Here is a 20,939-nt window from a genome sequence, read left to right on the forward strand (position 1 = left end):
GGTACAAGTGGATTGATTTTTCACTCTGTCAAAAATGACAAAGACTAGGAGACACTCGATGAAGTTACAGGGAAATACTTTTAAAACCAGTAGGAGGAAATATTTTTTCACTCAGAGAATAGTTAAGCTCTGGAACGCGTTGCCAGAGGTTGTGGTAAGAGCGGATAGCGTAGCAGGTTTTAAGAAAGGTTTGAATAAGTTCCTGGAGGAAAAGTCCATAGTCTGTTATTGAGAAAGACACGGAGGAAGCCACTGCTTACTCTGGATCGGTAGCATGGAATGTTGCTACTCTTTGGAGTTCTAGAATCTTTTTACTCTTTGGGATTCTGCATGGAATGTTGCTACTCTTTGGGTTTTGGCCAGGTACTAGGGACCTGGATTGGCCACCGTCAGAACGGGCTACTGGGCTCGATGAACCATTGGTCTGACCCAGTAAGGCTATTCTTATGTTCAGTAGATACACTTGGGATCGTCTTACCCTTTTCTTCTGTAATAAAGGTGTCGCATCTCAGTAATTTTCTTAACTTCATTACATTTTCAGCTCTCACAAAGCCATGCCTTCAACAAATAAAGGAATTGCATTAAGTTTATCAGAAAACGCGATCCAGTAAATCCCATCCATCTTCCAGTGATGGTCTGTAGATTAAGGGGGCAGTTCTAAAGGTGTGTGTCTCTTTTTAGACACCCCAAAGCTGTCTGGTGACACTCTATTTTGGGTGCCTGGATTCCTTTGTAGAATATTACCATAACCTGGCATTGGCGTGCCAACAGGTACATGGACGCAGTTACATCATCCATAGACCTGTTGTAACTGTGGTTATCTAAATTAGGAATGACAGTCGTCTCTAAGTTGCACATGTAACTAGAAACCTCACCCGTGTCCTTCCATGCTCCACCCCCTTGCATTTACACAGATGGCACTCACATATTCCATTACAGATTAGCACTTAAGTACTTTGCTTTCAGTTACATGCTTAAGTGTACACTTACCTCCAGTGGTGTAACGAGAGAGGTTGGCGTCCAGGGCAGAGTCACCCAGCATCGTCATGCCTTGTGCCCCCCACTTTTCCCCATTGCTTGGTTCCCCCTCACTCTTCTCTGCTACTTGAGTGCCCCCTCATTCTCCCTCCGCCCCCCTCCCCCCTTGAAATGTTCACTGGCGTAAACAGCATCTTCCACCCACTGCTCATTCCGGCGTTGGCTCCCTTCCAATGTCACATCCTGGTCTTGCAACCAGGAAGGGACATCAGAAGGGAGCTAACACCAGCACGAGCAGCAAGTGGAAGGTGCTGCTTACGCCGGCGAACATTTAAAGAGGTACGTTGGGAAGGGGTGGAGAGGAGGAGAGGCACCGGCACCCCCCATGAAGACAGCACCCGGGGTTCCAATGCTTACCTGCAAAAGAGCCACTATCATAGAAGTACCCTCTTAATGTTTTGAAGCCAGCAAATTCAGTTTTGGAATGTATTTCCAGTTCCTGAACACTGATCCTTCTAAGCTGAGTGGGAGTCCTCCACTTATAGTCTTGCCAGTAGGGGGCGCTGTGTTTCTATCACATCTTCAATAGTGAGGGACAGGCAATACTGACTGAAAATACAGTGCTGAAATGACACCCCACTGGCAGCAATACAGATGGAGGACTTCTGCTCAGCTTAGTGGGAACAGTGAATTCCAGTCATATCAATACTAAGAAACGGTGCTGCTGCATTACAGCCCCTAAATACCAATCATATGCTTTATTCAGTGACATCTGAGATGCTGTAGAGTTTGGGGGGGCAAACCAAAACCAAATGACGAGTTGCTTTCAGATTGAAATATCACCATTCAACAATTCCAAAATCTGATAATGCGCTGAAGATCTTTTAAAAAATCTCTTAGTAGATCAACACGCATATTATATTTTTATAAAGGAGAAAAAGACCTCAGAGACCCACAGCAAGGGATATATTTTGCATTTATTGTGCGTGCAGATAGCTAGAAATGGTGACGCTGAAGTAAGATAGGGCATGCTGATTTCTGCACGTTTCTGAATTCCCTGAAGAAGCCATAAACATATAGTGGAACAGGTCACATCAGGCCTGACTAGTGCAGTCTGAGATAACTGGATAAATACATTAAATAAGTGCACATTGTTCTGGGTATATTTATGAACTCTGAACATTAGAGGAAGTTTTTTTAGACCGATGAAAGAGAATTGGACCCTAAAGAATGAAAAATGAAAAATATATCCCATACTGAGGGTCTCTGAGGTCTTTTTTCTCCTTTATAAAAAGATATTATACCGTGTTGAAAAACTAAGAGATTTTTTTAAGATCTTCAGCACATTATCAGATTTTGGAATTGCTAAATGACCAACCAAAACCACCCAAAACAGAAATCTTACAGAAATCCAAACCCACCACCATCCTGTGGCTCTTGGCCATGCTGCCATTTGTGTGATGCAACCTTTCCTAACCCTCTCCATGAGGAAATATGTCCCTCTCCAGCTTCTACACAAGCATCTCAACCGCAAAACCTATAAAGAGCAGTGTCGGCAGCACTCTAAACAGGCTGCTTCGTGGCCTTCTCCCACCGAGGCATTCCCTCTGCCGCATCACTGATGATGTCATCAGTAACATGGCACACGGAAGGCCCCGGCAGGAGAAGGCCATGAAGCAGCCTGTTTAGAGTGCTGCCAACGCTGCTCTTCGGAGGGGGGTATGCAGGTCTCGCGGTTGGTGGGGTTCAGATGGGAGGGTCAGCCGGGGTTTGGCTGAGTAGCAGGGGCGGGGCGAGCTCCTCAAGGGTTCTGCTGCACGGAAAGGAGGGATAGAAAGATGCCGCAGAGGGAAGGCACAAGGGGATGAGTGAGAGGGCAAGAAAGATGCTGCACATGTGGGGGAAAGAAAGGAAAGAGGAAGAATTGGGGTGAAGGAGAGGAAGGGAGAAATGAAAAAAATAAAACCTATGCCGAAAATAAGCCCTAGTGCATTTTTTGGGCCCCAAATTAATATAAGACAGTGTCTTATTTTGGGGAAAATATGGGTAACACTGTTTCAGAACCTCTAACGCATGAAAATACAGCATACTCACTTCCGCAGAGGATTCACAATGTCCCGCCTAAGGATCTGCTGTACCTTCTCATCGTACACTTCTGAAGAGTGGAGAATACGGTCCAGAACCGATGAGAAACAGAACAAGCTGAAACAGTGAAAACAAAGGTGGGGGTCAGTCAAAGACGAGCCACAGAGGAGGAGATCTTGAAAGAGAGGTGCAAGGCTGTCCCCTAGGAAAATAGTACGCTCAGCATTTGCATATCAGAAGTCATCTGGATCAAAGTCACTCTTGGAGATATAAGAGACATCTCACTAAGGGAAGCAGCAGTCAGAATAGACTTCTGAGAATCTGATTTACTCCAGCAGAAGAAACTGGAAAGATATCCTAGGATGAAAGGATCATGGAGTGTGTCGTTTACCAGCATTACTTATCTTCAGAGATAGACTGTGGGGGTCATTTACTATGTGCTCTCTAGAACCTTCATATAGTTTCAATGCTGGTATGTTCAACTTCTTCTGAAGCTCTGTTTCTTTCTCATATAATCTTTGTGATAAGGCGTATGGGGACAGACTTAAAGATCTCAATCTGTAGACTTTGGAGGAAAGGCGGGAGAGGGGAGATATGAGAGAGACGTTTAAATACCTACGTGGTGTAAATGCGCATGAGTCGAGTCTCTTTCATTTGAAAAGAAACTCTGCAATGAGAGGGCATGAGATGAAGTTAAGAGATGATAGGCTTTGGAGTAATCTGAGGAAATACTTTTTTAAGGAAAGGGTGGTAGATGCGTGGAACAGTCTCCCGGTAGAGGTGGTAGAAACAGAGATTGTGTCTGAATTCAAGAGGGCCTGGGTTAGGCATGTGGGATCTCTTAGAGAGAGTAAGAGATAATGGTTACTGAGGATGGGCAGACTGGATGGGCCTTTATCTGCCGTCATGTTTCAATGTTTCAAATTTATTTGTTTATTCAGTTTTCCATCCCGTTCTCCCAGGGGAACTCAGAACGGTTTACATGAATTTATTCAGGTACTCAAGCATTATTCCATGTCTGTCCCGGTGGGTTCACAATCTATCTAGTGTACCTGGGGGCAATGGGGGGATTAAGTGACTTGCCCAGGGTCCCAAGATGTAGCGTGGGTTTGAACCCACAACCCCAGGGTGCTGAGGCTGTAGCTTGAACCACTGCACCTACAGTAAACGAATAATCATTTACCAACACTACTTGTCTTCATGGAATGCATTTCTTGTGATCTTTTCACAATCTCATTGACTATGTACTAAAATAAATAAATAAATGTATTTATTTCTAAAATTTAGAAACCAAACAATCTACCATAATGAAAGTGATACCAAAGCCTGGGTATGTTCACAATTCCATGGTGTGCTTTACTCCATTTTCTGAACACTGATGAAGAAGCTTCTCTCTTGTGATACAGTGTAACTTCTGGTATGGGAAAGTGGTTTCAGGAAAAACAAGGACCGAACTGGATCAGGAGGCAGTTGTTATGGAGAGCCGGCAGTCTGTTAGAATTGGTAGCGTCCTTCCATTTACCATTACCAGTTTGGAAGGAATGGGTATGAATCTCTTCCTGGTGAGCATACGTAGCATGGGAGAGCAATACTGTCCTCCCAAACACAAGAAGCCAGTCTGAGGCCATAAGGGGCACAGACTGGAGACTGACCCGTTTCGCAGGGGTGTCCCATGTCGGTCCTCGAGGGCCGCAGTCCAGTCGGGTTTTCAAGATTTCCCCAATGAATATTCATGAGATCTATTTGCATGCACTGCTTTCATTGTATGCTAATAGATCTCATGCATATTCATTGGGGAAATCCTGAAAACCCGACTGGATTGCGGCCCTCGAGGACTGACATTGGACACCCCTGCGTTAAAGGCTCTCTTCTTGGGACCTCCTCAGGCTGCTATACAGGAGCTTTCTATACTGGGAGTAGAGTTTGTGCTGGCTTATCTCTAGTTTGCATCTTTGGAGCATGTTGCTGCTCTTGGCACCAAGATCAGGCTTTGACCCAAACTATGCTTTAAAAAGAAGAGGTCCGCAAGCTGATTGGGGGGGGAAGGGGTTCGATATTGGCTGCAAAGGGGAGGAGCATGTGGCCAGATATTTTATGGGAAGTTTGCAAGCCAGAACTTACCATGTCACCATCAGCATCACCATACCTGTAGACCCCACCTGCCAAGGGGTACAATGGTGCTGACCTTACCCAAATTAAGAAAATCCCACTTTTTTGGTACATATCATCCTTTGGTACTTGCCACTGAAGAGCTGTCTACGGCTGGCCCCTTCTCTCTCAGCTCAAGTTACATCTGGAATAGCTCTGCAGAAAATCAACACAAACCTGAACAGCGTTGAGTCCAGGTAGCAAGAGTTCTCGTGTCCCTGGATGCCCTTCATTAAACCAATCATTTTCTGGCTCGTCTCGCACTCCTGAACGGGGGGGACAGCTTCAGTCATATCTTCCAACACAGCATTAAACTCTAGGGAAGAATTCAACCCTTTGTTAATCCAATTTAAGAAAAGACTAGAGCGGTTAAATATACAGTTTTAAGAACAGTAAAATAGCAGGAACGACTAAATAGCTGAGAAGATTATAGCTCAGTTCCTTTCCTAACCTTCCACGATGTTGGAAACACCCATGCTTATCTGTCCTTGAGATCCATAATTATGTCTGTGTGGCATAATGACATGATAGGACTTCTTGAGTCATTGAGGCATCAGTATGTAAACATGTTTTGTGTATATGGAGGGATGGCTCATTTTGTGTGAGTGCCTTTTTTAATGTTTATGACAGAGCAGCATCTTGATGTCATCGCTTCATGTGCCAAGCCACACTCATTGACATACATTAGAGAATAACACAGGGACAAATTTCTCCCCGGTCTGGCCCCATGAGTTCTTTTCCTGTCCCTGCCCCATTCCTGCAAGCTCTGTCCTCCTCTGCACAAGCCGGTGAAGGCAGAGCTTACAGGGACAAGGACAGCGACAAAACTTACGGGGACGAGATGGGGAAATTGAGTTCCTGCAGGGACGGGAACAAATTTGTTCCCTTGTCATACTCTAATGCAGTGGTTCCCAACCCTGTCCTGGAGGAACACCAGGCCAATCGGGTTTTCAGGCTAGCCCTAATGAATATGCATGAAGCAAATTTGCATGCCTATCACTTCCATCATATGCAAATCTCTCTCATGCATATTCATTAGGGCTAGCCTGAAAACCCGATTGGCCTGGTGTTCCTCCAGGACAGGGTTGGGAACCACTGCTCTAATGTACATCTCAGCACCTGGAGGTGGAACACTCTTCAGAACATTCCCATGTAAACAAAGCAAGCTGTTCCAAAAGCAGGCGGAGAATCATGAAATCCTGAACGTGACTCAAAATATTATTTTGTTTTTCATCTACAGTGGCACAAAATAATAATAATAATAACTTTATTTTTGTATACCGCCATTCCCAGAGGAGTTCTAGGCGGTTCACATTGGTTAGAACAAATTACAAGTGGTTACATGCCAAATTGATCATAGAGTTGCGAACAGCAAGGAGGAAGAAGGGGGGGGAGAGGAGGGAGACGGGGGGGGGAGAAGTTTCGGTAGGAGGGAGGAGGAGGATTGAAGAAGGGGCATTAAGGGTCTTGGTCTCGGAATAATGGAGGGAATATATCATTTTTCCTTTTGCTTAATTCTCCCTTCTTGTTTTCCTTGGATGATATTTAAAGGCCCCTAATTATACGAGGAGAGTTCATTTTGACCACACCTAATTCTTTTAGTACTGGGAAAAAAGCAAATCTTAGGAATCCTAACCTAGATGTTTTTCAGATACTGAATTTGGGAATATCTAATGATGGGGCCTTTAAAGTACAGGAAAATGTAATTCACTTTATAGCACATCCCCTTATAATCTTTTAAGATAGAGCAGCTAGGGCTGGCTTGGTGGCTCAAGCGTCACGTGCCATGGCACCGCTGACATTCTGGCATTGTGGCTTGGGACACTGCCGGAGCAGCATTTACAGTCCCAGATCCACCCTCCTCTTCTGGGAAGGAGAGATGTTCATTGCATAAGGTGACACTTAGGACCTGGATTCAAGGCCCATGATTGCAGGGTTTCAGGAGTCCAGGACGGTCCTATGATGCTGGGGAAGGTGTTAGAGGGCAAAACGTTTCACCTGATTTTCATTGAATGAAAGGATTAGGAGAAAAACCTGTTCAATCACGCAAAAATACTGCCTAAAACATCCAAACCTGATGTGTAGCAGCTGTGACAGGGCCAAAGATGACATAAGTTACAAGGTGAGCAATTATCAGTTAGTTTCTAAGCTGTGAGACGAGAAGACTCCCCACGCTCCTCTGCTTGTGCAATCTCCCTGGCCTCTTGCACCCAAGCCACGAATCTGCTTCAGCTCCATTAGTAATTCGATACAGGGACCGACTGATCCTCGTGTATATTGTTCTCTGTCGCACATCCGGACAGACTGGTTCAGCCAAGCCCAGAACTGGAGAAGGCCAGTTTTCTCTTGTAGGGAGAGGTGACCCAGTTGGGAGAGCTGCTCATGGGTCCAGATCAGATGAAGTCTGTCCTGTCTCAGCTGGGACTTGGTTCTCTTTTCGAGTAGAATCCTTAGAGCGGTGATTTCCAAATGTTTTCCGACGTTACTCCTTAAATCTAAAAAAAAAAACCCCAAAACACTGTATAACAACCCCCTCCCCCCCCAAAAAAAAACCTGGCAAAAATGGTGTTTGATGAACTGGAAGCTTTTGTATTTGCTAAGGTGGAATCATTTGTCAGCAGTGATTATTTTATGTATAATTTCATGTTCTTAATAACATAAAATGATATATAATTTCTTTCTTTAGTTTTCTAGACTATTCTCCCCAGGGAGCTCAGAATAGAGAGTTGCACGGGGACAGAAATCCCATTCATCCCCGCCCGTCCCCGCCAGGATCCTCTCCGTCCCCACCTGTCCCCGCCAGGATCCTCTCTGTCCCCACCCATCCCCATCAGGATCCTCTCCGTCCCCACCTGTCCCCGTCAGGATCCTCTCCGTCCCCACCCGTCCCCGTCAGGATCCTCTCCATCCCCACCCGTCCCCGTCAGGATCCTCTCCGTCCCCACCCGTCCCCGTCAGGATCCTCTCCGTCCCCACCCATCCTAGCAAGGAATTACCTCCATCTCCGCCCGTCCCCATAAAAAGCAGCAATTACTTCTGACAGGATCATCAATTCCACAGTTTCTTTTGTGTTTGCTTCTGTTTTCCTTGTGGAATCTCTTTGGTGGAACCCTTTTTTTGTTGTCTGTTCAGGTAATTAACATAAACCCCCTCTTTTACTAAGGCTGACGTGTCCATTATATTATATGGATGAACCCTGCTTCCAAAGCCTTCCATCCCCGTGGGAGTCCCGTGGGCCAGAGGGGGGTCCCTGTGGGAGTCCCGTGGATTAGGGGGGATTTGAGGAAAATTTGGAGGAGTTTTTGGTGAGATGTACACATGGCACCCTTTATGTGAAGTTTACAGCGGTGCCTCTAAGGTGCACTACTGTTCTATTGGGATGTCTATGTGGCCAGTCTATTAGAATGCTGGCCCCTCCCATATCCAAATTGTTTAAATATAGATGTTTTTAACTTGAACATCCTGGTGGCCAAGACATCTAAATAGATGATTTAAAAAAAAAAAAAAAATTTTGGGATGTCCAGCGGTTTCGAAAATGGATCTTTCTCCACCTCCGAATTAGGACCTCTTGCGGTTAACGTCCAAATCGGACTTAGATCCTTTTCGATAATGGTGTGTTGAGTCTTTGCTTACACTCTATGCTGTCTGTTCAAATGTTTCATTGTGTATTGTGTTGACATTGTAATGCAGTAATGTTTACGTTTGACTTATTTACCGCCTTGAGTGAATGGCGGCAAATAAATTCTAACAAATGAACAAGATAAGCAGTTAAGAAAAAAATGAGGTGAAGGACGAAGGATGATATAATGCAATAATGCTCGTACAGAAAATACTCCAAAGAAGATATTGTTGGGTGAGGTCTCATTTCTAATGAGATATATTACACTGTTCATGTTCTTCAGAGGAGTGTTTACAGCTATTCCACGGAAAGTTTTAATAATTTGCCAAACATAAGGATCCTTTTTTTTAAGGCGCGATAACTGATTTATCACACGCTAAATTACAGTAAAGATGTGCGCAGAATTGAATCGGTTCAACGGACGGCCACCAGGATGATCTCGGGGCTCAAGGGTCTCTCGTACGAAGAGAGACTGAACAAATTGCAGCTCTACACTCTTGAGGAACGTAGGGTGAGGGGAGACATGATCGAAACATTTAAGTACCTCACGGGACGTGTCGAAGGGGAAGATGATATTTTCTTTCTCAAGGGACCCTCGGCCACAAGAGGGCACCCGCTCAAACTCAGGGGCGGAAAATCTCATGGCGACACCAGAAAGTATTTCTTCACAGAGAGAGTGGTTGATCATTGGAACAAGCTTCCAGTGCAGGTGATCGAGGCAGACAGCGTGCCAGACTTTAAGAATAAATGGGATACCCATGTGGGATCCCTACGAGGGTCAAGATAAGGAAATTGGGTCATTAGGGCATAGACAGGGGGTGGGTAAGCAGAGTGGGCAAACTTGATGGGCTGTAGCCCTTTTCTGCCGTCATCTTCTATGTTTCTATGATGGGTCATTTGGCCTTTATCTGCCATCATGTTTCTATAATCAGAAAGTTCTATGACATCACAATGCAGGTGTAAAGAGCCTTAGCCTATAGGAAGAGGAGATGCAAATGTTAAGAGCCTTAGCCAATAGGGAGAGGAGGAGAGAGTGGCTGCTGCAGACACCAGAAAGTATTTCTTCACAGAGAGAGTGTTGATCATTGGAACAAGCTTCCAGTGCAGGTGATCGAGGCAGACAGCGTGCCAGACTTTAAGAATAAATGGGATACCCATGTGGGATCCCTACGAGGGTCAAGATAAGGAAATTGGGTCATTAGGGCATAGACAGGGGGTGGGTAAGCAGAGTGGGCAGACTTGATGGGCTGTAGCCCTTTTCTGCCGTCATCTTCTATGTTTCTATGATGGGTCATTTGGCCTTTATCTGCCATCATGTTTCTATAATCAGAAAGTTCTATGACATCACAATGCAGGTGTAAAGAGCCTTAGCCTATAGGAAGAGGAGATGCAAATGTTAAGAGCCTTAGCCAATAGGGAGAGGAGGAGGGAGTGGCTGCTGCAGACACCAGAAAGTATTTCTTCACAGAGAGAGTGGTTGATCATTGGAACAAGCTTCCAGTGCAGGTGATCGAGGCAGACAGCGTGCCAGACTTTAAGAATAAATGGGATACCCATGTGGGATCCCTACGAGGGTCAAGATAAGGAAATTGGGTCATTAGGGCATAGACAGGGGGTGGGTAAGCAGAGTGGGCAGACTTGATGGGCTGTAGCCCTTTTCTGCCCTCATCTTCTATGTTTCTATGATGGGTCATTTGGCCTTTATCTGCCATCATGTTTCTATAATCAGAAAGTTCTATGACATCACAATGCAGGTGTAAAGAGCCTTAGCCTATAGGAAGAGGAGATGCAAATGTTAAGAGCCTTAGCCAATAGGGAGAGGAGGAGGGAGTGGCTGCTGCAGACACCAGAAAGTATTTCTTCACAGAGAGAGTGGTTGATCATTGGAACAAGCTTCCAGTGCAGGTGATCGAGGCAGACAGCGTGCCAGACTTTAAGAATAAATGGGATACCCATGTGGGATCCCTACGAGGGTCAAGATAAGGAAATTGGGTCATTAGGGCATAGACAGGGGGTGGGTAAGCAGAGTGGGCAGACTTGATGGGCTGTAGCCCTTTTCTGCCGTCATCTTCTATGTTTCTATGATGGGCCATTTGGCCTTTATCTGCCATCATGTTTCTATGTTTCTATAATCAGAAAGTTCTATGACATCACAATGCAGGTGTAAAGAGCCTTAGCCTATAGGAAGAGGAGATGCAAATGTTAAGAGCCTTAGCCAATAGGGAGAGGAGGAGGGAGTGGCTGCTGCAGACACCAGAAAGTATTTCTTCACAGAGAGAGTGGTTGATCATTGGAACAAGCTTCCAGTGCAGGTGATCGAGGCAGACAGCGTGCCAGACTTTAAGAATAAATGGGATACCCATGTGGGATCCCTACGAGGGTCAAGATAAGGAAATTGGGTCATTAGGGCTTAGACAGGGGGTGGGCAAGCAGAGTGGGCAGACTTGATGGGCTGTAGCCCTTTTCTGCCGTCATCTTCTATGTTTCTAAATCGCCTTACTAAAAGGACCCCCTAGTGAAATAAGCTTTTTAATAGAAAGACAAGGCAGGCCTGTTCTATTAGCATGAACCCAGAACTTTCCCTCCTTCCTGCTTACTTTGAGCACTCCGGAGCCAGATTTTCCAAAAGTCCAAAGGAACCAGGAAAAATAAATCTCCTGCTGCCCAGAATCCCACAAGACAGAGTTCTTGCTCTGCCCGATTACGTATTAATGCCCTGCTCTCTTTTGCATTTTCTTTCAAGGAATTCCCGACGTAGTTTGCACCAGAACCGAAAGAGCCTAAGTCCAGTTGATTCTTACCTTTCCCGTCTGCCTTGTTTTCCAGCTTCAGATGCTGGTAGTGTGGGTAAGTGCGCACGCAGGAGCTGACCGTGAGAATATCGCCTGCATCAATCTTCACGTTTCGATTCTGGCTGTTTAAGGCTCCAGCTTCCCCTTCCTGTGTTGGTTTAATAAAGAATGTTGTAAGACAGGCCCCAAATTAACCTTCCATGTCTACTGCGTCTTAGTGGTTGGTTTGCAGGTGATTTTCAGAATTTCTTTTCTTTTTATTAACGCACTACATCTTTGTAATACATTTTATTCAAGTGTACACATTAATTTATATGTTTGGGGGCAGTTATCAACACGGGCTACCATTAAGATGCGATATTTAACCACCAATCATGCTATCTCATTGTGCTAAAACAACTGACTTATGGTAAAATAACCCACATTAATTACTTCCCCCTTTAATAGATTTCTTAAGATTTGCTAATGAACCAAACGCGTGCTAATGAATGCTAAGTTTAATTAACTTTTCTATTTTTAATTCAAACTGACATTATTAGAGTACCCAGTGACACAGGCTTTGGAGAAACTGGTGGGTCAATATCCCAATTCCCCCCCCCCCCCACTCTTCCTTCCAGAATACATCCAAAACCTACCTTAGGCCCAAACTGAATTTGGTACTCTTAATGCACTCCCTAATTGGAGAATTTTCTAGAAGATCACAGAATGTGGCATTGTAGCAGTTTCAATGTGGAGCAACAAGAGCTTAGAAAGAAGGAATAATGCACTACAGGGCTGAGAGCATTAGCAAAGGTTCTTGAAATAGCAGCAGGTCATGGTTTTTGCAATCCACCTTCACGTAAGTGGATTCCAAGATACAAGTGCATTAGCAGAGCTGAGAAGGCTTCAAGACTAAGGAGCATTAAAAAGGTGGGCTTAGACGCACCGAAACAGCAGTGTGAGTTCAGTACTAAATAGCAAAGAATGTAGGGTGTGGTTTCTGTCCATGAACAACATCTGTGCAGTCCTAAAGTGCATTGATGCAACAGTGGGGGGAAGTCTGGCTCACCCCAGGTTCTACATTATTCTTTCAACTTCCAGTAGAATCCTCCAGATCAGAAGATACAATCTCCTGGGGAAATCTCGTTATGACCTACCAGTAGCTCCACTTCAATGAAAAGTTTGGTGAATTCATGGTGACCAGATGTTCCGAAGAGTTCTCCAATGGACGTCACAATTCCCACGGCAATCATCCTATTACATTTCAATCTGATCACGTCGTGGACCTCCAGGCCGCAGATGGACGCGAAGAGCTTCTCCCTTGCCACAACCTCATACCTCCTCTGCAGACTGCTGATCCCGTACAGAAATCCTGCCTCTCGCCTGCTGATTGGTTTTATGTTGGGTCTCTTCACTGGCACATCCAGCCGAGATTTCAGATCCACAATGCGGGCCTTCCTCTGCTTGGTATCCAGAAAGAACCCAATGCTGCCCAGGGAAATTTTTTGTTTGCCGGCAGTAAATTCTCGCATCACAATAAAAATCACTTTACCCTTTGATACCATCTCCATGCTGTTATATTTTAACGAACACATAACCTGCAAAAAAAAAAAAAAAACCACAAAATGGGAAGTTACTCTGTTTGTATTTTTAACCATCGAAGCACTTTATCAGGGAGAATCTTCTCTGAATTCAAGGCGTTTGGTTTTCTCAGTCCAGCGGACGGAAGCAAAGTGGCATTTCAAAGTCCAGAAGTACCACCTAACCCACACCAGTCCTGAGAGTCTGAGCTAGTTCCGGCTTTGCTCCCACCAGATCTATCCAAGTATCGTTACCCATTTTATTTAGGAAAAGCAAGACAGTAAGACCAATGACGCAATGGGACATAATCAGTTTGACCCTTGTGTTGACCCCATTATACCTTTGAACCTGACATATTGCTGATCAACCTTTGGCCAGCCCTATCTGGGCCCTGGCACTGAATATTTGAGTCTTTGTCAGTGCCTGCAAGTTTTCTAGGTATTCAGTATGGTACCCGCACAGCTAACCAAACTTAGGACTGCATTTTTTTTTGTGGTCCAACATATCCAGTTAGCTATGTGGACACCAGCCCTTAATACTACTGGTACTTGCATAATTCCCTAGCTGCCCTGATATAAACCAGACAGGGTCGTGATAGAACAGATATTCAGCGAAACTGTCTGGTTAAGTTCTGCTGAACATCAGTTCCTGAGCATTGAATATCGACCCCCTTGGAATTGTCATGAAAACTGTGCACAAAATCTGTGCCAGCCCTGGGACTGAAAGTGACATCTCGGGAATTCTACTTCCTCGCCCTTGAAAGCCCTATTGCTGGACACCTCCTTCACATGGAATGATCACTTGTGAAGAGCTTAGGGACTGTTGGACCTTTATAAACCATGACTCATTCGGAAAACACTGCCCAGAGCTAAGCTTCCCGTCTAAACAACTCTCCTTCAGCAGGTGATTTCACTAGCTAAACCTTGATGGTCCCCAACTGTGCTGTGAGTTTAATTAAAATCCCATTTAAGCAGGAAAACAAAATACTCTCTTTTCTTTTTTGGGGCAAAATGGTGTCATTTTTCTCCCAGTAAATCTTTTTAGCTCAGACTTTCTCGTAATGGGACAGGAAAGCAAACTTTGGAAACAGTGGCACCTAAGGAAAACCTTCTGTCTTAACTATGTTACCAGCCCAAAGGAATGTTGATAATAATTAAACGCAAAAGTCATTATTACTTAGTGACCAGGACAATCTGTTCATAGACTTAATTGTGGGAGTGTGCGGTGCAGGGCAGTGGTTAGAGCACCCTGAAGTTGTAGGTTCAAATCCCACGCTGTTCCTTGTGACTCTGGGCAAAGTCACTTAATCCCCCCCAATGCCCCAGCTACAAAATAAATACCTGAATTTACATAAACCAGAAGAAGGCAGTATACAAGTTCCATTCCCTAATGGTTACACAGAATTTGTCTCCTCCCAGCATTTAAGTCTGGCATGTGCCACGCTAAGACGGAATGATGTGCTACTAACGAGATTAATTCCGAACTCTTTCTTTTGTTTCCAGCTGGTGATCTGTTTATACACCAGAACTGGTACAGCACAGACCGTAACAACAGAGGCGTCACACACCCACACAGATGTTATGTCATTTTGAGATGGTTTTGGTATGATTGTGCTCTCGGGTGATTGCAATGATCTTTCCTATTTATTTATTGGCTAAGGCTCTTAACATCTGCATCTCCGCTTCCTATAGGCCAGTGGTTCCCAAACCTGTCCTGGGGGACCCCCAGCCAGTCAGGTTTTCAAGATATCCCTAATGAATATGCATGAGAGAGATTTGCATATAATGGAAGTGACAGGTATGCAAATCTCTCTCATGCATATTCATTAGGGATATCTTGAAAACCTGACTGGCTGGGGGTCCCCCAGGACAGGTTTGGGAACCACTGGCCTATAGGAAGCGGAGATGCAGATGTTAAGAGCCTTAGCCAATAGGGAGAGGAGGAGATAATGGATGGGCGGATTGGAAGGGCCATTGGGCCTTTATCTGCCATGATGTTTCTATGTAACTGGCCAAGGTAACCGTATAGATAGGATCAGATAAAAGTCAGTCTTATCTTTAGGTGTTTTGCCCTAGCTGGTCCTAAGAAGGATCTACAGGCTTTACAAGTAGCTCAGAATTCAGCGGCCTGATGGTTCCTCTTCAGTCATATTACACCGTTCCTTATGCAACTGCATTAGTTGCCGGTTATTTAGTGTTTTTATTTTAAAATTTTAACGTTGATTTTTCCAATTTATTCTGACAGACAGCCTTTATTTTTGACCTCTCCGGCAAGAGCGCACGTTCCAGGGTGACCATTACGCTCAGCAGTCAGGCTCCGCTCAAGCTTCAAACAAATTAGGCTTGATATGTCCAGAGAGTCCATTTTCTCTACTGTTCTCCCAGGACGGTTTACATGAATTTATTCAGGTACTGAAGCATTTCTCCCAGTCTGTCCCGGTGGGCTCACAACTGGGGCAATTTTCATGGTGGTTGGTCCTTCCCTGTGTAACGCCCTGCCCAAAGAACTGAGGGCTATTGACTCTGTCCGCATTTCGGAAACATTTTTTGGGATGTCTGTCCTGTATCATGTACATATTTGGTAAACCACCCAGATTCGTACATGTGCAGTATATTAGAAATATTTAAATGAAATAAATAAATACAGCACTTAACCGTCTATGTTTTCGCAGCTCCCGGGTCCCTGGGAAATTCAACGCCGGAGCCTGGACATGGCCTAGCAGTGAATTTCCGGGGATAACACTGGTGATGGGCAGCAAACTGCTGATTGCTGCCAGCTGAATATCGAGCCTCAGCTTTTTAATAAACCTATACAAACCTCTTGCCCCCATCACAGAGCAGATGCCCAACGACCAGCATCAGTTCAAGCTTCCCTCACTCACACTGCTCTCAGCACCACAGAGAATCCTTCAAGAAGGATGCAGAGGGAACTACACCTCTACTTATGCATGGCTCAAAAATGGTTTTCAGGGCTCTCCCCAGCAGCCAAATTGCTCCGACTCCCCTGTCCCCTAAGCATTCAGCGGCTGGAGAAAGTTAAAAGAGACTCACCGGTCTTGCTCTGCTCTCTCCTGATGCTGCTTCTGCAAAGTGCTGCTGCAACCACTCAGCCTTTAATTATACTCCCCGTAAGCTCCGCCCCCTCAAGCGTCCAGTGATGCCACTCCAGTCCAATGTTGCATAACAGTCAAAAACATTTCTCTCAATAGTGCTATTCACTATACCTGGCTGTGACCTTTATGCATTTATTTAAATGTTTATTTATTAATTTTACATAACGCAATACAATACAATTCAAGACAGAAAACCCCTTTTCCCACCAACCCTCCCCCCACCCCCCAAAAAAAAAAAAAAGCAAAACCTATTGTAACAACAGGAGTCCAGAACAAAGCTGTGGCCTTTAATTCAGGTCTAATAGGCACAAATTATTCCTCAGAGTTGTTTATGGAATTCCTTGCTGACATAATTCTTCCATCTGTACCTTTAAGTCTTGCTGGTTATCCTGGGAGACCCCTGACATGCAAATGAATAGTAATACCTCTATTTTTAGAGGACTATCTTGGTGCCCGGATGGACTTTCCAAAACCCGGTAGTTTGTCCGGGCATAATGGGGTGGGGGTGGAGACAGGACAGGGCGGGGCCACGTGTCCGGGTTTCTACTTCTGAACGTCTGGTAACCCTAAGTAAATGCTCCAACGCTCATAAAATTCCGATGAGGGTCTTACACTTACCTCGCCAGCCCAGGCTAGAAAACTGTAGCACAGCATGATAGAAGGAGCGATCGTGTACGTCCATTTGCCTATGATCTGATCCAATCCCTTGGTTTTATAAACCGATTCATCCCTCATAGAGGGCTGGACTCGCTTTACAGATATTAAGAATCATAAGAAAGATAATCGTGATTGACAGATAAAAGGTCATTAATATAAGATTTTAAACTAAACTAAACTAAGCCTTAAGTTTTTATACTGCATCATCTCCACGGAAGTGGAGCTCGACACGGTTTACAAAGCTTAAAAATATAGGAAGAGAGAGGAGAAAGGGTTTACAAAAGCATATAAAAAGAGGGGATGTAAACAGGAGAGGAGATGTTATATGCTAGAGAAAAGCCAGGTTTTCAGCATCAGGAGATCACTTTTTAGCTTTCATAATTCTTATTTATTATTTCTTTTGAAAGCTGCAGATTTTTTTTTTGTTGTCGTTGTTAATTGTTGTGAAACTTTTCAAGTTCTGATAGAGGGAAACCTTGCTATCCCAACCGAGGTCGTTTTTTTTGCTTTTCACGCACTCAGCAAATTGTTTATTGAGAGCTACTATAGGGCTACTAATGACTGGGGAGTCAATTCAGAGCCTCTGCAAAGGCATGAGCTTCTGTAGAGATGTTACCATAAGGAGTTGTTTCCAAGTTTATTGATTTTTAATATACCGACCATCAACAGGTATCCAGCTGGTTTACAATAAAAGATAAAATAGAAGTAAAATTATGCTTTTAGATAGTAAAATTATTTTTTTAAAAAAGCAATGGGGAAGTGGATACAGTGGTACAGATAAGAGTAGAGGTAGATTATAGGGATGGGATTAGAGGTAAGTTATAAAATTAATCAGAGATCACTGTTCAGGCACCGCTGAGCAAGATGGACCTCTGGTCTGACTCAGTGGGGGCAACTTCTTCTGGACATTAAGGACATGTGACGATGACAAACATGAAAGTGAGGTTGACAAGGGAAGGAGGGGGAAAGTTACATTATTAGTGGTGAAAAGAGAGTAAAAGAAGAGAGAGAGAAAAAAGGCTTGAATGTGAAAGGGAGGAACAAAAGGGGAATGAGTTTGCTTCTTGAAAGCGGTTGGGTGAATTGGGGATGGAAGGTTCACGAGCAATAAAATGCATCTTGAAATAAGAAGGTTTTCAGATTAGTCTTAAATTTATCAATAAGTTGTTCCTGATGAAGTTGGGATGGCAAAGCGTTCCATAGTGTAGGGGGCGACTACTGAAAAGTTGGTTTTCCTAGTATAGAAGAATTCCTTAATAGAAGGGACAGATAGTAAATTCTGGTCAGCAGATCTTAGAGACCGTGAAGGGCAAAACGGAATAAGAAGTTTGTCAAGAAAAGATGGTTGACGGGAGGATTTGATTTTAAAGACCAACATGAGGGTTTTGTAGGTGATACGATGTGTAATGGGTAGCCAATGCGCTTCTTTCAAGAGAGGAGTGACGTGGTCATATTTCCCTAGCTTGTATATAAGTTTTATTGCAGTGTTTTGGATAAGCTGTAGACGTCATGTTTCTTTTTTTAGGGTGTTGTGAGGTGTTACAATGCCTTGGGCTCTATACTGAAATACACAGAGCTCTGTGGTGGTGTTACAGAGTTATTAGTCCCGGCATGGTTATGCCATAATTCATCATCCTACTTATATGCACGTTTATACCGAATCAATCGTCTTATGTAGATACACATGTAGTACCTAATTTCATTTTGGTTTGATACATTGTAAACCGCTTAGGTCAGTAAAATGCAGGAGCGGTAGATCAAATCTTAAATCAACATAAAGATACTAGATTTACTATTGCGGCTAAATCTAATCTATATAAACACGTCCCTAAAAGTTCTAGTTTGCTCTCTGTCTACTTCTTAATTTCGGTTGAAGTCGTTTGAGACAAGGACAGTCTTTATCCCTTTCTTGAATTGTACATTTCTTACCACGTTCACAGTTGCCACATTTTTCACTAATAACATAGAGATCCTTTTACTACAGCCGTGGCAAAAGTGGCCTTAGCGCATCGCTTATGTCAGGGGAGTCCAATGTCAGTCCTCGAGGGCCGCAATCCAGTCAAGTTTTCAGGATTTCCCCAATGAATATGCATGAGATCTATTAGCATACAATGAAAGCAGTGATTGCAAATTGACCTCATGTATATTCATTGGGGAAATCCTGAAAATCCGACTGGACTGCGGCCCTCGAGGACCGACATTGGACACCCCTGGCTTATGCGGCTCTCCTGACTTTCCCATTTTCCAAGTAATTGCCACACGGCCATTAAAAAAGAAGAGAAGATCAACACATTTTCCCATCAAAAATTATTATATAGTTATTGATGAAGTATATTCATTACCTTCCAAAAGTGCAAATGTCATATTTTTCATCTTTATAAAGAAATAGTAAGCACCTATATAAATATTTAATTATTCAAAACCCAAACCAACCCAACCCACCCACCCCATCATTCAATTAAAAAAAAAAAAAAAAGAAAAATCCACCCCCCCCTCCTCTGGATGTGCATTTGATATAACAATAAATTCAAAGCTATAATAAATCTACAAACGACATCAATGGGCCCCATATTAATTTAAAAATTTTTATATTTCCCGACAAATCAGCAATCATTTTCTCATATTTATAAATTAAACATAAATTTGCCCACCAGAATGTGAAATTTAAACGATCCCAATTTTTCCAGTTTCTCATAATTAATTGTATATCTGTACCTGTCATAATTAAAAACAATCGCCTCCTATATTTATCTAGGGGATCTTTAACATACAATATAGTCCCACAAATCACTACTTCAAAAGATAAAGGAATCTCAGAATCTAAAATATTATTAATATGTCCCCAAATCGACTTCCAAAAACTCAGAATCATAGGACAATAAAACAGTAAATGATCCAAAGTACCTACATCTAAATGACAGTGCCAGAATTATCTAACTTTTTCAATTCAACTGGGGTCCAATAAGAACGATTGAACAGAAAAAACCAAGTTTGCTTCATAGATGTAAGGATTTTAAGTGATGTATAAAGTGTAAAATGTATTTTTCTTGTATTCACTTAATGAAAGTATTAAAAACGAATAAAAAAAAAAAGATCCTGTGTGAGCCCCTACCAAAACCTATTTTATAGGCGGCAACCGTCCATGCTTATCAATTAGCGTGTGCCAATGCCTCAAGTGCAAACTGACTAGTACCGTCACGCCTACTCCCCCCCCCCAAACACAGCTCCATAGAGAAAACGTAGGCCACGGTGACCATGTGCAGACAGCATTATTTATCATTTGTCTTTATTATGAGGTGATAATGTGTTTTATGTCTGTTTAACAGTCATCCCTGATGCGGCCTTGTTGGGATTTGTTTCCGCATCGAGTTCAAACGCCTTTTGTTGACCGGCAGCTCCTCAGTATCTCTCCTCTCTTGTCTCTCCCTGTACTCCTCCCCGGGAACCCTGTAGGTCTCTCTTGTCTGTACCCTTCTCCTCTGCTGTCAGCTCTCGACTCCTCTCCTTTGATTTTGCTGCACCGTCTGCCCTGGAACAAACTGCCTGACTCGCTAGGTCAGGCTCCGTCTCTGACAGAATTCAAATCCATACCAAAAGTCCACTTTTTTTGAAGTGGCTTTTAAGTCCTAACTCCAACCCACTTGTCATTCCCTCTAGAGTCCTCCTACCCTATCTGCCTTATCATTCCCTCCTTAACTCTGGTATAGATTCACACTTTTTATCCTGTTTGTCTGTCACAATTAGATTGTAAGCTCTTTCGAGCTGGGAGTGTCTCTACCATGCGGGCATCTGGCAGCGCTATAGGAACGATAAATGGTGGCAATATTTCTGATTTTTTTTTCTGCAATTAAAGCCTTTGACTCTACCACTGCTTTGCACAGACATTACTTTGTAAATTCCTGAAAACTTTGTTGTTCTCATAATTTTTAAAGGGTTTAACTACAGCCTCAATGAAATGATAATCTTATAATTCTTTTTCTTATGCTTT

The 20,939-nt window shown here is 43.6% G+C and overlaps 1 protein-coding gene across 1 annotated transcript in view; it reads right to left on the reverse strand.

Annotated features, from left to right (window-relative positions):
- LOC117345525 (ubiquitin carboxyl-terminal hydrolase CYLD-like) overlaps positions 1–20,939 on the reverse strand; it is a 37,622-nt gene that overhangs the window by 15,873 nt on the left and 810 nt on the right. Inside the window, exons 2-6 of the mRNA XM_033914300.1 lie at positions 12,759–13,199; positions 11,632–11,770; positions 5,389–5,527; positions 3,073–3,180; positions 479–558 (exon numbers count right to left, since the gene is read on the reverse strand). Coding sequence (XP_033770191.1) covers positions 479–558; positions 3,073–3,180; positions 5,389–5,527; positions 11,632–11,770; positions 12,759–13,196 — 904 coding nt within the window. The 5' untranslated portion in view covers positions 13,197–13,199. The remainder of the gene's footprint in view (positions 1–478; positions 559–3,072; positions 3,181–5,388; positions 5,528–11,631; positions 11,771–12,758; positions 13,200–20,939) is intronic.

Source organism: Geotrypetes seraphini, chromosome 11 (assembly GCF_902459505.1).
Source record: "Geotrypetes seraphini chromosome 11, aGeoSer1.1, whole genome shotgun sequence".
Classification (NCBI taxonomy): Eukaryota; Metazoa; Chordata; class Amphibia; order Gymnophiona; family Dermophiidae; genus Geotrypetes; species Geotrypetes seraphini.